General features: G+C 37.4%; 2 protein-coding genes across 5 annotated transcripts in view; one reads left to right on the plus strand and one right to left on the minus strand.

Annotated features, from left to right (window-relative positions):
• Window positions 1–930: 930 nt before the first annotated feature.
• On the minus strand, window positions 931–7,858 carry rab23 (RAB23, member RAS oncogene family). Of its 2 annotated transcripts, none has more exons than XM_042433193.1 (7): window positions 7,771–7,858; window positions 4,607–4,840; window positions 4,117–4,202; window positions 3,709–3,865; window positions 3,469–3,551; window positions 3,278–3,370; window positions 931–3,194 (listed from the first exon to the last, which is right to left on the minus strand). In XM_042433193.1, the coding sequence occupies exons 2-7, from the start codon at window positions 4,759–4,761 to the stop codon at window positions 3,061–3,063; spliced, it is 708 nt and encodes a 235-aa protein (XP_042289127.1). In that variant the 5' UTR covers window positions 4,762–4,840; window positions 7,771–7,858; the 3' UTR covers window positions 931–3,060. The 2 variants fall into 2 exon arrangements, with proteins under 2 accessions (XP_042289127.1, XP_042289128.1); XM_042433194.1 differs by lacking the exon at window positions 7,771–7,858 and adding an exon at window positions 7,129–7,396.
• prim2 (DNA primase subunit 2) overlaps window positions 7,840–17,202 on the plus strand; it is a 29,843-nt gene continuing 20,480 nt past the window's right edge. Inside the window, exons 1-8 of one of the 3 annotated variants that reach the window (XM_042433153.1) lie at window positions 7,840–7,926; window positions 8,772–8,873; window positions 12,114–12,263; window positions 12,398–12,510; window positions 13,415–13,509; window positions 13,602–13,722; window positions 14,778–14,873; window positions 15,754–15,891. In XM_042433153.1, coding sequence (XP_042289087.1) covers window positions 12,119–12,263; window positions 12,398–12,510; window positions 13,415–13,509; window positions 13,602–13,722; window positions 14,778–14,873; window positions 15,754–15,891 — 708 coding nt within the window. In that variant the 5' untranslated portion in view covers window positions 7,840–7,926; window positions 8,772–8,873; window positions 12,114–12,118. Of the gene's footprint in view, window positions 7,927–8,771; window positions 8,874–10,953; window positions 11,115–11,164; window positions 11,186–12,113; window positions 12,264–12,397; window positions 12,511–13,414; window positions 13,510–13,601; window positions 13,723–14,777; window positions 14,874–15,753; window positions 15,892–17,202 lie in introns of those variants that run through there. The other 2 variants (XM_042433152.1, XM_042433154.1) reach the window with 2 other exon arrangements.

A 17,202-nucleotide genomic window follows, 5' to 3' on the forward strand; every position in this document is an offset into this window, starting at 1 on the left:
CATAACTTTCACAGCAGCAGATCAGGTTGGTTTTCAGGGGATTTATTGACTTAAGTTTTAAGAGCCTGAAGAAAAGCTTGTTTCTTGGGGTTTTTTTTTTTTTCTTCACCATCCTCAACCACACACATTCACTCACTGACACACCAACTTACACACAAATACACTACGGTAAATAAAGCAGGTATCTTTATTTATGTTTTGCTAGACTGCACTGCACAAACACTGTGGTTGAAAGTTCTGGAAAAAACTAGTAATTAGACCATGAGTTAAGATTTCCTTGTCGAACGACTGTTTCCAAAGTCAAGAATGAACACCAATCTTGGTAACATAATTACTGTTTATGTGAAGACTGTCATGGTTGAACACAACACTATCTTTTAGAAAGTAGTTTTGAGATTGTATCTGGTCTCTATTAGCATTGTAAACACACTGAACAACTACAGAAAATGTTTTTTAATTCTAGATTGTGGGTAAAGATCATATTAGCAGAAGAGTACTGTCAGTTGAAATCACACGCTGCAAGCCCAAGAAAAAAAGTAAACTTTTATTTCAGATAACCACCAACTTTCTCCCAACCGTAACATATCAGGTGCACAGCTGTGTGGCACACTTCAAGTCATGATATATTTGTAAGTGTTAAAACAAAAATCCAACAATGACTGTTGTTTTTGTCAGAGGCCGAAAGCACACATATGTTGTTTTTTTTTAATGAATGTGTGAAACTAGTTTATGAAGTCATGTGAAAATTAGAAAGTCAATAAGACACAATGATTATTATTACAACACCTGAGTGACAGCACATAAGTATGGTCAGTTTTAACTTATGGTTCTTTAAGATTATATGCCATCTTACTGATAAAGTGCGCTAAATCCATTCAGTCAAAAAGCAAAAAAGGCAAAAAAATAAAAACACAATGTTACAAATAAGAGAAAGTTCAAGAAATCATTATTTACAAAGTTACCATGCAAGCAAATTCAAACAGACAGCAAGAGGCAATAAAATGCTTACTGGTGATCAATGGAGGAGAATGTAAACAGGGACAAGGCATTGTGGCATTGCAACCATGATTCAACATTCACTGATATGGAGAAGGAAAAAAAAAAAGGGCTTGCATGCAATACAGTTATACCACACTTCCTTTTTTTTTCTTTCGATACAGCACTGTCTACATACAACCAAATGAAAAATCTGAAACAATCTTAGTACCAATGGTATAACTGTGGAGAAAAGCACCTGTTACGATTTTCACATCAGACTATGAGATGGAAAAAAAATGTAAGTCACCATTTAGTTCAGTACAACTTTTTCCATCTCTTCATAAAGTTCATTTGAATGGGTGAACAACTGCTACCACAGATCTGAGAATCAGTTACAAAATGTTTTTAAAAGACTAAAACATGCATGTATTCCCAAATGTCCTCTGTATTCTATTTCCATGTAAAATATTTAGATCTGTGACTATTAATAAGGACGTTTAATAATAATAATTTCACACAGGAGATTTAATATAAGACTTTTCCACATCACCATGTACTTCTTTGTGCTTGGTAGACCGTTGTGTAATTCAGTTTTTGGAATCTATTCTACATTTTTAAAAAAGCTTGATGCAGACAAGACATTAACATACAGCACACAGCTAGCTGTATCGAGGAATGAGCATCAGTTTAGATCTTTTCCGGAGTACCATCATGTAATTAGAACAAATTGAATTTTCTTGCATAATCAGGCACACAACAGCAAACATCCGGTCCTGACTGACGGTCGACTTTTTGCAGCACACCTTCAGAAACTGAGGGTTTACATCCTGCTTAAGACTCCATATCACAGGGAGACACTGCTGAACTTTTTTTTTTTTTTGGGTCAAAAAGGAGCAGGATGATATTTACAAAATAGAAAATGATAAGTTAATACGGGAGCAAAACTAAGAAGGTAAAAACCAAAACCTTGTACCATGATTAGTGTTTGGTAGGTTACAAATATAGTGAAATCTGAAACTCAAAGTTGTACCAAAGTTAAAGAAAAGCACAGTTAAATATGACGCTATGTAAATAACTGCAATCAAAACATAAACCTATAGCTGATTGTGATTTGAGGTACTATGACTCAAAGAGCAGAGTATCATTACTCATGTTTCACATCACAGAGTCCTAGAATTTGGTTAACAAATCTGCAAGTGGAGTGTAAGCAGACATATAGAAGACTATGCCAATGGTTACTGATATTTGGTTATACATAAGGACACATTCTATTAATTTCATGTTACATCCAAATCACTGCAGTGTTAGTATTTCACTACAGTTCAGAAAGAAGAAATTTGGCACTATGTCAACATTAAGGTGTTAACACTTCTGTGAAATTATCACTCAACACTTCTGTGATTTGTACAAAAATACTTCTGCACAGAGAATTCACTCTGAATTCAATAGTATTTTATCCATGATAAACAGTGTAGTTTGAACCATATTCTGTCGAAAGTTAGAAAAATATGGTACAAAATAATCTGTGTATCTTCTACAATACATACAAACATATTGCACAGTTGAAATGTAAAGCACACGGGAACAGGGTGACGGTAAAAATCATGTACACGAGCAAATGTTTTCAAAGAGCCAGAGTGCAAACTTTGCTGTTACATATTTTGTTTGAGAGGATTGTGTGTCAAGTCATAATGGAAAAAAACAAATATTCAGCCATGATGAGACAATATCACTACTTTTTTTTTTTTTTTGGAAACATTAAGTTCATGACATACTGTAGCTGCAGCTGTTAGTGTTACTTAAGGCAACCACAAGGAGGACCCAGGAGTGTACAGGTGTTGACAGGTATTATGTGCACAATATTATGGAGATCCAAGGCTGAATCAAAGAAAATTCAACCATGAGTGTGGGGAAACAACTTAGGATTTATAGATTAAACATCAGGTTATCAAAGTAGTACAGAGTAGTATTTCCCAGTCTTTATGGGCTTTGGTCTCTAAATGTGGCTACCTCCATTAGAATACAACAATGACCATCTAGTCTTAAGAGCAATAGTCAGTCGTTAAAATGAAATGATTTTATCTAGAGTAGGCTGCAGCTTCCGAAGGGATTTTTACTCTTCTTGGTCCTTTGTTTGTTAGGTCGCAGAGTGATGACTTCTCTGCCATTGCTGGAGCTCTGGTTGCAGACATTACTACTTGTAGTATTAAAAACACCTTTGGAAAAATAAGATTAGAAGTGATGTCAGAAAACTTTAAAATGTGTCATAAAAGAAGTGATGTGCAGACAGATTCCTCACCTATTTTATTGCTTGTTGTATGGACCACCTCCGTCTCCTCTGCTGTTTGCTGTTTGAGTCGCTGAAGATACTTCTCAGCCAAGTACTTAAAAACTGACCAAAGAGAGAAACAGCAGAAATGTTATGACAGGAATATCCAGAATAAGACTATTTGACTTGCATTAGACCGTTTCACATTTTCAGTGACTCACCCTCGTTGACGTTAAGGTCCTCCTTCACCGAAGCTCGGTAAAATCTCAGCTTAAGCCTTTTAGCCAAAGACTCTGCCTCCTCGCTGCAATGCAAAGTTAAGGAAATACTCAATTACTACAATTCACTGCAAATTATACTGCTTTAATTACTATTTAGTTATCACACTTTGTTCTTAACATTATACTGATTTACTGCTCTAATGTTAATTTGCAAAAAAAAAAAGAAAAACAGTTACTTACTTTTTAATAACAGTCTCTTCCAGTAGGTCAATTTTGTTCTGCACTAGAACCGTGGGAATATCTCCGACCTCTGCTTCAACCTTCTCCCTCCAGCTGTCGATGGCCTGAAACGACTCCCTGTCTGTGGTGGAGAAGACTAGCACACATGCTTGGGCACCTGCGATGAAAAACAACACACCAGTGAATATGATACATAATTAATCTGCCTCAATGTTGTAAAAACACTGGATCAACTTCACAACAGGCACACAGGAGAGTCACATCAGCAGGGCTACATGTGTAACAGTGTGTGCTTTGCTACGCTGATCATTAAATCTATGATAAATAAAAGAACGTAACCTCAGAGGTCATGGAGGTCAGTGTCCAAAAAGCAGAAGTGTTATATTTGTCACATTAGTAGGGTCTTACCACGGTAGTAGGCCTTGGTAATAGCGTCAAACTCCTCCTGCCCAGCGGTGTCCCACAGCATTAGTCGGACCTCTTCGTCATTGACACTGAAACAATGAGCAGGTTTTAATAGTTTGTCTTCAGTCAGTGTAACAATGTCCTACAAGGCACATTCTACTAGTTTTATGGTAATATTATTAAATGAGGAAAACACAGGTGCTACCTGTAACATTTGTTTCACCAATAGAGATTATCCTGAAATATCACTGACATCAGGATCATTCATTTCATAGAGAATGTCATATTCATCAGTAAACTCAGATTATGCATCTAATGAGATTTTTATTATTGTACACCAAAAAATCTTTTAAATGTATGAAGTTCAAGTTGTATAAATATTGTCAGTAAACTTTGCAATAAGATGAGGAAAAATTAGTCGCACCCCAGAGCCCTGCAGTGTCTTTAAATAGAGGCTATAATTAAGAAAACATCTGTGAAACAGGTTGCTTACAATATTTGCCTTTCGAGAAAGTCCACTCCGATGGTCTTTTTGTAGTCTTTAGTGAAGATGCCCTTGCAATAGCGTTGGATCATACTGGACTTGCCAACTGCTCCGTTGCCCACCACGACCACCTTAATGGCCACTTCCATGTCCTCCTCCAACATGGTGGTGACGTCTGGTTGGTTGTCTCAGTGCCACTGATCCTGGGTACTTTTAGTGATGTGACGCAAGCACATATACCTCCTAAAAGCATAAAATAAATATACTGTAAACAGACTGTGACGGTCATGTGTGACACATGGTAAGAGAGGGAAACTGTGACTTTAAACATGCTTAACTTGAAGCTTGTTACTGTATGATGGCTCAAATGAGGATCAACAGCTGTCATTGAAATAAGGCTGTTAAATCATAAGTGAATACTGGAGTTGCACCCAAAAGGTGGTAAGACAGATGACTCATGTTGCCGTTTCTGCTCAAGAAGAGTTGTAAACTTTAAAACGCATTTGCCTTAAGAACTTAATATCAAGGCTTGTTGCTGTGAGTTTGTTTAATAGTCAACCTTCTGCCCTCTAGTTGTATAAAATCACTTAATGCAGATTTTTTAAAAGAAAATAAGCACTCTGCTGTGAATAGATAGCATATCTTCTCCACTGATCTATAATATATAGATCAGTGATAATATATGAACTATATTATTTTACTACAGATAGCACTTGTCCAGTCAATCAAGTCAAGTCAATTTTTGTTTGTGTAGTCCAATATCACAAATCACAAATCTACCTCAGGGGGATTTATAATCTGTACAGCAATACAACATCCTCTATCCTTAGACCCTCAATTCAAATACGGAAAAACCTTTAACAGGTGAACAGACAAAAGATCTCTCCCCCAGGACAGACAGACATGCAACAGATATGAGTACAGAATAGACCAAGCAAGCTAAATTACAGAAATACAGCATAAACAAAGAAGATGACAAAATTATAGATGGATTGATAACATATATTAGCCATGAAGGAAACCATTCTTTATGGCTAAGGACACAGCATTTCTCCACCTAAAAGTAGTTCTAAAAAAACTAAATAAAGTAGTAAACTTTTATTAAACAATATATTGGAAACTAAATCTGTCGGATGTAGTGATGACATGAGACACTTTTTTCTTATCTATTACAACTAAAAATTGTAGAAGTAGTCAGTTCATCTAATTTTTTAATTAATATGTTTGTATATGTAGAAATTGTGACAAATCATTTCAATTTACCAGACTGAGAAGCCTAAAGCAATTTCTTCCAATACCAATCTGCATGGCTTGTAAAATGTAATCAATTTTAGCACTACAGGTTAACACAAGAATTTAATTGAGGAGGGAGTGCACTCTAATAAATGGTCATACACATGTAGCTGTAATTGACCGACTATTATGTCCGCTTATGTTGAACTAACTGTTGTAAATTTTACAGGGAACTTGTTTGGAGAAGCTGTGCGATGTGTTTATTCTTCCATTAGCAGCAGTGGACTCCACATAGCAACTTGGTCTTCCACAGCTACGACGTATGCGTGTAGCTGCTGAGTGCGAGGCTAAACAACATATTGTGGGAAAGCTGTTCCCAGTGGACACTGACAACCTACTGTGTGACTGTGCCGTCCAACAGCCTGTCAGGATTTGACTCACAATATGTATCACACTAGAAGATATTTATTCATCAGCTATAATTGTAATGCATGACGCAGTAGTTGTTAAACAAGCAGGCAAAATAGGGATTACAAATTTTTTTAAAAGTGCCCTTAATTTCTGCACTCTTTGATGTTTTACACTAGTTTACACTTCAGTTTTCAACTCATCTCTGTGTTATTTACAGATGTGTGGTTCAACTCTGTTCTGGGGTCACAGAAACTGAGTCAGAGTGGGGGGTCATGAAGCTGGCTACACACTCGCAGCAGGCTGTAGCTTTGTGTCAGCACCTGTAAACCACAGGACAACATGATTTCTGTTTGGAGACTAGTGCGAGACTGTTTTCTCACACTGAATGAGTGAATTTAAAATATTGTGCTGAATAACACAGCGATTTATCAGGATTGATCTGGATGTTATGATATGGCTGTTATCATGTTTAATATCTTTTATTGACTATACAAATGCTGTACAACCTAACAAAACAAAGCAGTTACTAAAACAGATTTCTCCCACACTGACTAAAATACTTGAGAATGACAGTTCCTGTTTGACTCCCCATTACCATCAACTCCAGTGTGGTAAACATCAATTAGACAACTGGTAATTTTCCATACTTACACATAACTACATGATCTCATCTACAGAGGGTCTTTGGATTAACATGCTTTTCCATTTTTAGTGTGATCATTACCCCATTCAGACCACACAGACAAGATGTGACAGATAACCTGAAATAAATACCAGTTTTAAACAGCAGATTTTCTTGTGGTGGGCCTTATAATGCACATATAACGTCACATAAACTCAGTTCAAGCATACAAATGAACTCGGTTAAGATAAGACACTCCCCTCACCTTCATACCAGACTGACCATCAGGCCTCAAGGCGCGGCACCGTTAACGCGAATATTTTTGGGGCACAGAGAGAATAAAAATATTATAACGCCATGAGATGGAACTTCTGCTTTCTCTCGCTGTTTACTCTTGGTGTGTATAGTAACTACTGCCAAAGTCTATGAGGGGAATAAAGTTTTAGTCAACTTTTCGTCCGTTTTATTCTCCCGCATCAGACTCCCTCGCCTTGGTCAAGACATGACCTGTTGAACGGTCTTGTCTAGATGGTAACCCCAGAAACTCTCGCGAGATTGATCATTTTAACCCAAACCATGATCTTTCGCTAACCCTAACCAAGTGTTTTTTTACGTGCCTTAACCTAACCAGACCTTAACCACGGTGTTGTCACATCATAAAATATAATTATTTTGTACATTGACAAACAAAGAACACGATGAAGAAACAATGCATACAAGTCTCGCGAGAGTTTCGCAAATCTTGTGTGTCCATCTAGACACATCCCTGTTGAATAGCTGGCAGGAGGGTGTCTAAGTACAGAGCAGCTGGTGGTACAGTAGTCCATTAAAAGGCTGAGCGGAGCAAACAGTGCTGGTCAAGTAGGATAAAAAGCTAGAAAACCCATACAACTGTTCAATTTCTTACCTGTTAAATACCGTTACAACTTATCCAGTGTCCGCCAACATTAGATGAGCTAACCAGCCAGCTAACCCGCAATCACATATCTCCAGTCTGCCTCTGTTCTTCACTGAGGCAAGAGGAGACGCTAGTGGACTCGGGGGCTAAGGATACCGAGCTAAGGTTAGCTCCTTTTCCCAGAGAGAAGAACCTTCAGCTCCACCCGTTAACAGTGTCCAGCGAATGACCGCACAGGCCGAATATGCCCCGCTTCACAAAGGCAGATAAAGTTTCATAGCGTCGACAACTGATTAAAATATGTTACATTTGCAGGATGAAAATACATCGCTGTCTATGCCGCGACCCTGCGTTGCAGCTAACTACGTTGCGCATGAGAGTAGCTGAGCTAACCAGCTCGCTAATGTTTGTTGCCTAGCAGCAGAGTCAAAGAGAGTACGAGGCAAGATAGTTACTGTTGATACAAGCGTCTTCGCTCAGGACTCTTGGGTACATCTGTAGTTTCCAAGTCACAACTGAGGAGAATGTTGAAGTTATTAAATTTCATTGCGTCTATGATAACTCCTTGCTGATATCTATCATTTCATCAACAACTATCGTATCTTTTATTATTGTTTTATCTCAGTGGCTGATGGACCAAATCTACCAGTAAACATGCATTCACTTATGAACATGAAACCATTGTAGCTAGACCTATAATTCCACACCATAGCACATTTTACAGAGATATGCATTTTTCTGTGCAATTATAGCCCATAAAAACTGTTCTTTGCTCAGTGAAGTTATGCCTATATTTACCTGTCTATACCGATTTGGTACAACTTGATTTGGTCAGACAACATACTAACATATACACATATAAGCTATTATTAGATTCAGAAGGTGAGCATAAAACTATAAGCAATGTTTTTGCAACCTTCTGCATGCATGCATAATCTCTGCTGTTGTGAAATACACTATGGTAAATCCTGACTTTTTATTTGCCATGTCATCTTTTAATGTTACTGCAGTGCCGAAGACCATTGAGAATCTGGGAGTGAAACAGTCAGACCAGTACAAAAAGAAACTGGGCTGAGTCTAAAAACTTCAACTTTCCTTACAGACCAGAGACTGTGAGTATGTTTAGCATTACATGCATCTCAACACTTTTAAGATTTAGCAATGCTGCATTTTCAAACAGTTATGAATTACCATGTAGCGAAACACCAATATTTAAACTTTCTCACACAGTGATTTCACACCGACTATATACCAGGTGTTAGCTTTCAGAAGAGCATACAGGGCTTGGGAACATGTCATCATGTTATTTTAACCTGTTACAATGTTTTTTGTTTTTTTTTTTGCATCGTCCCTGACAAAAAAACTAATAAATAAAATGTAGAAAAATATGAATGAAATGACCAGTAAAATAGAAACACTTGTGCAAAATAATAAAATCTTTGTAAAATTTAGAGTTACATATTTGTTCGTGGAGTTTTGGAGTCATTTGATAAATCTTTACATGGAGACTGTGTCTATACTTTGTTCAATAAAGGTATGATTATGTTTATCTGTCCATACCGATTTGTTATCATTTGATTTGGTCAAACAACATACTAATATATAGGATACTGAAGGTGAGCATAAAACTATAAGCAGTGCTTTTTGCACCCCTCTGCACGCATATATTTCCTCAACACAGACTGTAGATGTGATGTCTTAAAGCCTGTGAGGGTCCATTCCTCATTGGGATTTGATTAACACAAGGCCTATAGGGGGCCAGAAAGGTTCAGGTTCACCTTGTGGCATTTATGGTGATTTGATTAATTACACATTCGTTTGCCAGTACTGCCAGGGGTTAAGGTGACAGCTGCATTATTCCATCATCCTGAGGCCCCATCTCGTACAGGGGCCCTGGGTTACAATCTATATTAAAGCTGTCATTATTTCAGTTTATCTTGTGCTTATATGTCACATATTCCTAAATTAATTTATGATTATAATAAGCTAATTAACAATGCTCAGTCAGTGGGAGAAATGAGGGTCAACAGGGGCCCACAGCCCATTTTTGTGCTGCACATCCAGACGGTTAATCGAGCCTTGGGTTAATTTTAATTACCAAACATTGAACTGAAATGTCCCTATCTTCAGTGGAGGAAGAAGTTCCGTATCCTTTACTTAAATAAAAGTACCAATATAACTTTCCTGTACAAATAGTCCTTCATTCATACATTATCAATAAAAATGTCCTTGAAGTATCAAAGTTATTCTAGAGAAAAATGGCCCATGTAAGTGATAATTATACGTTAGATCATTAGAATGTTAATTCTGATGCATCAATGTGTAAGATGCATTTTAATGTGGTATTTGGTTGGGGTGAAGCTGCTGTAATTTAAACTGTAAATGCACTGTGTATACGTATGTTTGAGCTATATCAATGCATTGTATTTCATAAGCTCGTTATGTTTTTTTATGTAAAATCTTAAAAAACGAGAATGAGAAGTATGTCTGATAAGTGGAGTAACAAATACAATATTCCCTTCTGAAATATAGTGGAGTAGAAGCAGCATAAAATGTAAATACTCAAGTAAAGTACTTCAATTGGACTGTAATACAGTACTTGAGTACACTCATCACAGAACAACCAGGATAATAGTTTTCCAATGTCTGTATTAACTTCTATCTATCTTCTTGAAAAGAAAATCAGCATCTCAATCTATGGGGCAAGGCAACCCATGCGTTCTGGGTGCGTTTGATATGTGTTACAGACAACCCTGTAAGTCCCTGTTGTATCCAGCCAGGTCGACGGTATAAAAAAAAAAAAAAAAAAAAGGCCATGGCTCATTTTCAAGCGGAACGTCTTCGGCTGCACGTCTCAAATGGAAAAAAAGTTAAGTCTCTTCTTGTCCCCGCAGAGGTCATGTAGCTGTACATACGGCGGATCGGGCGGAACAACAAATCGAACGCCCACACATTATGACAGCCAGCCGGTCGTGTCAAGATGATAACCCTAGATTTGGGAACGATCTCGCGAGATTGATCATTTTCACCCAAACCATGCTCTTTCCTTAACCCTAACCAAGGATTTTTCTGAGCCTAAACCTACCCAGACCTTAACCATTGTCACATCATAAAACATAATTATTTTTGTACGGTGACAAACAACGCACACAGTGAAGGAACGATGCGTGCAAATCTCGCGAGATCGTTTCGCAAATCTAGGGTTACCATCTAGACACGACCATGCGAGGCGGATATACAATCTGTTTCCCTTCCTGAGATAGCTGAAACGTCATCTTTTACCCGCGTTTGTTGAACGACCCACTTTGTTTGGCGGGCTTCAGCTGACAAGGAGCGACTCCATCGTCTAATAGGTAATGTAAATATGATAAATACGGTTTCTATAACTTTCCGCCGAGCTTGTCGAGCGATGTGTGCTGCTAAGGTAACTGCTAACCTACATACAAAGCTTGCTATTCAATGTTTGTGTCATGTATTGTTGACTGACGTTATTGAGCTACGACCACACTGACGTTATACTTAGCAAAACCGTCTCAGTTCAAGGCTGAATTAAGTCTCCGTCGGAGGTTTATTAGCTTGCTTTTTAGACGAAAAGAGCGAAACTGGTGCTGTGCTAAAATCTCTATGGGAGTCATTTCCACCTTTTATCAAATGTAAAGACACAGGACAAGGAGAAAACTTACAAAATTACTTCCCTCTCCATACTTCACACAGTTTGGAGTATGATGAAATGTTCTTAAAAGTATACAAATAATAACTTAAGAGTCCTATTTAGTGAATGCTGCTTTTTAGCCCCTGTTATGGCAAATTAACCCATTTTGACAAGATGAGAATCAATTCAGACTGCCTATTAATGGTTTGTGGTGGACTGTTTACACATTCTTAACAAGCTTAGTGAGACGACACTTGTTGCCTATGTTATGAGGGCCTCGAGTTATGCAGGCAGCTACCTACACATAATCTTAATGGCATAAATTAAGTAACACAAGGTAAAGAGGCAGTAATTGTTTCTGTGAAGAAGGTTACAGCACCCTCTGATATGTCATTGGGTGGCGACTTGTTGGCAGTGCCACCTTAAGTCCATGAAAACATAACAAGGCACACAGTTCTTCTCCAATAGATCATGTTATATTACCCAGATGTCCCTGCTGATGGCAAGGTTGTGGACACCACTTGTGGAATTAAGCATGGTATAAATAGAGAGGAGTTTGGTGCCTTGGTTCATTTTGATGCAGCTGCATCGAAACAAATACTGGTCTGCACCTAACTGTGTGAGATTGTGAGCGCGGTGACTACTGCCCTGTTATCTGGAACTGGAAGTAGTGTTAATATACTTTTTGCTTCACCATCAGGCACCATGCAGTTTATCAGCAGGAGAAAGAAGTTCAATACCAACCCTCAGGCGGAGCTCTATGGACTTCCTCTACAGTTCTATGGGCAGCCTCCTCTTGAGAACATCTCTCTCAGCGAATTTGAGACGTTTGCCGTGGAGAGACTGAAATGTAAGACCTTGGTCTCATGCCAATCTTATGATTCTGAAATAATTTAATTTGCATATTTTTATCTGCTGTTGTGAAATACACTGTGGTAAATCCTGACTTTTTATTTGCTATGTCATCTTTTAATGTCACTGCAGTGTTGAAGACCACTGAGAATTTGGGAGTGAGCTATGTGAAACAGTCAGACCAGTACACAAATAAAATGGAGAGTGAGTTAAGAAACCTCAACTTTCCTTACAGACCAGATGCGGTGAGTATGTTTTGCACGACATGCATCACAAGTTTTATGCTGCATTTCCAAACAGTGATTTCACACAGACGTATTTACCAGGTGTTGGCTTTCAGAAGATCATTAAGGGCTTGGGAACATGTCGTCATATAATGCCACTTTGCGCTGGATGTATGGATTGATTTGCAGTTTTCTGACTTGTAGTTGGAGCTTGTACAGACAAAAAAGTCTTTTGTGTGAAGGTTCAACTGCATAAATGAGAGGTGTTTTAACAGGTGGCCACCAGTGCAGGCATGAAGAGAGGGCTAAAGGCATGTATTAGGTCCTGCTGACACAAAATTCCTAGTTAACATCTTTGTAAAAGGGTTGATGCCTCCATTTTCTACATGTGTAACAGTAATTGTTTCTTAATATTTATAACTTGTAAACATAGCTGATGTAAAGCCTACAATTATATGCTCCTATCTCGTATAGAGAGGAAGTCACTGAACATCCTTTAAAAGTCTTGAATCCATCCAGAGATGTTAGTAGATTCTGGTGAATTCAGCATTAAAGAGAAAACATTGAGTTTAAGTTGATTTTAAGAAACACTTGAAATATGTTTTAATGTCTTTTACAGTTTGTCATTGTTACTGTTCTTCCTTGCCTGAATGCCAGCCTTTCCTTGGCATTTAAGTTTATCCCAGTATGGTACCTCCTCTTGCGATTGTTCGCTAGTCATTTTTCAAATGGCAGGTTAGAATGCAGCCTGACATGATATTATATTCCGAGCCCTTGTCACACTGCTAGACAGAATATAAACATATTACACATGTTCAAGTTTGGTCCACAATTACCAAAAAGCCCTATGATAACAAAATCTGAGATGAAGCTGTTAGAAATGTAAACTAACGTCATTAAAAAATACTTATTTTAACTTGTTAAGGATGACAGAAAAGTTGTGCAAGGACCAACAGAATACGAGAAACGAAGAAAGGACCATATCTCTCACTTCATTCTCAGACTCGCCTACTGCCAAACGTAAGTGGAGTTTGTCATTTGTTGCGTTGTAATTAATGGGTGTGTTTCAAATGCAACTAAAAAAAATGTTTATTTCCCATGGAATGTCAAAGGGAGGATCTAAGGAGATGGTTTATACAACAGGAAGTTGATCTGTTTCGCCACCGCTTCAATGACCTGCAAGCACCACAAAAGCTTGAATTTCTGCACAGAAATAATCTGCAATATGAAACGGTAAGGATGAAATTGTTTAGATGTTTTTCTACACTTTTAATTTTAATGTAGCATTTTTTGCCCCTACAGTCATTTTCCAGTCAAAAAATGTATTAATTATGCAACACAATATAACAATAATAATAATAACAATATACACAATTATAGTTTTTTCAGTGACAATAACTTTATATAATTTTTTACCAGTCATTTCTACCTGTTCACTACTGTCCACATTTGTGACTAATCTGAACAGTAGAATAAGGATTTTCATGTTTACTTGTAAAAATGAACAGAGGGGACTGTGTTTAAACGTTAAAAATAGCAAATAGAGTCTAGATTCTATATCACACTCTTTAGTAATTAAAGAATAATTCCCAATAAGACTTGCAGAGACGGAAATGTATTAGTGCATATTAGGAGAGAAAAGTGGAACAAGTTGATGAGGTTGTAATTGAAAAAGGCGCCTCTACTCTCTGCTTTTAATTATATTGTGCATTACATTTCCAACTCAAGTGCTCATTATGTATTGAGACAAGAAGCTGCACAAGCTGACATGCTCACTAGATGGTGCTGTTTGATCATAATAACAGGGCTTATGAATGTTTCTGGAAATAGGAGTTCCCCTCAAGAGTGATTATAGTTTTAAATGTTTAAAGATGTTTTTGCCCACAATATTAGGGTTTTTTTTTTAAATAAAAGACTTTGTTGAACAAATGATATATCAGAGTTGACGTTCATTTTTATAGTTGGTACACTGTAGACTATGTAGATCAAACTGTACGTGTATTTGGTTTGTGTTTTACTTGTGTGTCCTTAGACCTACATAAGGAAACCACTGTTGCAGGTTTTCATTGAATGGAGATGAATACTTCAAGGAAAAATTGAGAAACTATTTAAGTAAATAAATAATAAGGTATCTAAATAATAAGGACAAAAACGGAGCATTCATTTGATATCTTTATCTTCCCCTGGACCAAAACCATCTATGTATTAACACAGTATTTGTATGTATCAACAGTTGTGCCTTTGCAGCTCTTGACTGAAATTCATCATCCTCATCAATAACTTTTCAGACTAGTGTCGAAGAGAAGATGGCTCTGAAGCATGAACTTCTCAACTCCAGTAACACCGTCAGTGGAATCACTGTGGAGGGTCAGGACTTCTACAAAGTGAGTTACTCAGCTCTCTCTCTTTCTCTCTCTCACTTGCTGTTAAGCGCTTATGCCTCTATAAAATATTTTCTCATGTTAACCTTTCAAAGTGTGCCAGTCAACTCTCTTTTTGACAATAAAACATTGATTACAGTGAAGTAAACCACAGATTTGTCGGCTCAGTTCTATTTTTAATTCAGCTCCTCTACCTCCGGGCCAATATTTTGCCAGATAGAGACAGAGCATCTTATGATGTGAAATAAATTAGCAAATATTCATCCCTGAGGCTGTTTGAATCAACTTATTGGAGAATTCATGCTCTCAGAAACGTACAACTTCTACTCGCCGTCTTCTTGGCAATGCATTGACATAGTCGAGTGGTTAGTGAACTTGAGCATCTATTTTATCAGTTAGCTGTGGTGCATTTAATTATTTGACAGCAATATCTTTTCTGGTGACCACAAGTTAATGTGGAATCTCTTTAAATCTGTGTGGATGGAGGGCTCGAAAAAATTATTGGCTGATTGATAGATCACCGTCATAACCTTTCACAGTTGAATGGATTTAGGTCTATAGTTTTCCCATTCACGAAAATGAAAAGGAATGGGGGAAAATGTCATGGCCTTCTACTTGGCTGTAAATTTACATTTTAGGAATGTTGCTGACAGTCTATTCATCAAGAGAATGCAAATCATCACATTTGCTATATTGAACATCACGAGAATAAATGTAAATCATTGGGTCACCTTAAAATTTTAAGCAGCCAAAACTACAAAGGGCAAAGGGTTGGCCTTAACATCCTGACACTCACCAGGCATGCAAGTGGAATATTAGCATACATCTTTTTAAATGCATTAATTATTCAAAACTTTCTTCCATTCTTGTTTTTATTTTAAAGGTTCCTTTTCAAGATGCCCTGGATCTAGTGCGAACAAGAAAAGTGTACCTCAAAGCAGGCTATGTGTACATCCCACACCAGGACATCGTCACGATTGTTCTCAATGATTTCCGTACAAGACTGTCTAAAGCACTTGCAGTAAGTGTTTGTTACTCTTCGCTGTTACAGAGAGGATGAACATGGAGGTTATGCACCTGAGATCCTGTATTTGAGAGGAACATGACAGCATTCAGCCGTACTTTGCTACAGTTCACGACACACATCTAAACATATAGCACAAGTTTACCACTACATATATATAGTATGTGAATGTACAGGACTTTAAATCAATAATGGAAGCAACTTAAAGTATAATGCAATCCAATACAACACCAACAACTATGAGCAAAAAAATAATCACACTTTTCTGACTCAACATAGCTTCACATCGCATTTTATAGTACATGTTTCTGCTGTTGTGTCCACTCACTGTGCATGTGGCTTAAGTTAATATACTGCATGTAGCAAATTATTAAACTTCAGCTGTGGTTGTTCCCATCAGTGCCTTGAGCGATACTGGAGAAATGCAGGGTTCAAACGAGGGAAACAAGTATGCACATATGACATAAAATGTCTGCAGGGAAGACTAGGGACAGCTAGTATGAAAGTACTTATTATCCCTCAGGGCATAATATGTTTTTTTTAAAGCTGTGGTAAGGGGTCTGTGAAGGCGCAATATTGGAATACTTGTGCACCGCATTGAATGCCCCGAGGAACATGGAACATGATGTTTTGGGAAACCAGAGGCATCCTTTATAATACATGTGAGGAGACATCCAAGGTTCGGTTACACAATGGTTAAGGGTCCTTACTGGGGCACAGGCACAAACGTGTTTAACAACCATAGGAAAGAGTCACTGTATGGTTTATGAATAGACTTGGTCTATTAGCACGGTGCAAGAAATCTCTAATAAAGGTGACTTATAGCTGGAGGTATAATTGTCTAGATTGAAAATGCAGGATTTTAATAAAGTTTGATCCTGTGTAATCTTCTGATTGCATGTGTTAATAGCTAGTATAACGTATTAATTCTGTACCTGAAGTAACTGTGTTTAGATTGCGCTTTACTTTGTGATGAGTGGTAACAATGGTGACAAAGAGAAGGTTTGCTTTGGCAAAACGGTTGTATACTGTATACGCATTATTCTAGTATTCATAGATCTCTGAAGAAAGTCATGAAACTGCTTTTGAGTTTGTCTACTATGGTGGAGAAAATGTGGGATCAATATGAGAGATAAGTATCTACATAACTGTGTCCAACTTCTGATGAAAACATGCCTCATAATTCCTTACTGTTATAGTGTTCATTCACTTTCTTAAATATCACAATACAAATATATATAAAACAACTTAACATTGTCAAATAAAAACATAATTTCCAAACAGTATTCCATACACAATACAATCCTG

The sequence above is a fragment of the Thunnus maccoyii genome, chromosome 14 (assembly GCF_910596095.1).
Source record: "Thunnus maccoyii chromosome 14, fThuMac1.1, whole genome shotgun sequence".
In the NCBI taxonomy this organism is placed as follows: domain Eukaryota; kingdom Metazoa; phylum Chordata; class Actinopteri; order Scombriformes; family Scombridae; genus Thunnus; species Thunnus maccoyii.

Coding starts and splice junctions, on each gene's coding strand:
- rab23 (XM_042433193.1), bottom strand. CDS start 4,761: ATGTTGGAGGAGGACATGGAAGTGGCCATTAAGGTGGTCGTGGTGGGC. Junction 3,866..4,116: donor TACCAAGGCCTACTACCGTG/GTAAGACCCTAC, acceptor TTTTCATCGCAG/GTGCCCAAGCATGTGTGCTA. Junction 3,195..3,277: donor TACAACAAGCAATAAAATAG/GTGAGGAATCTG, acceptor ATTTTTCCAAAG/GTGTTTTTAATACTACAAGT.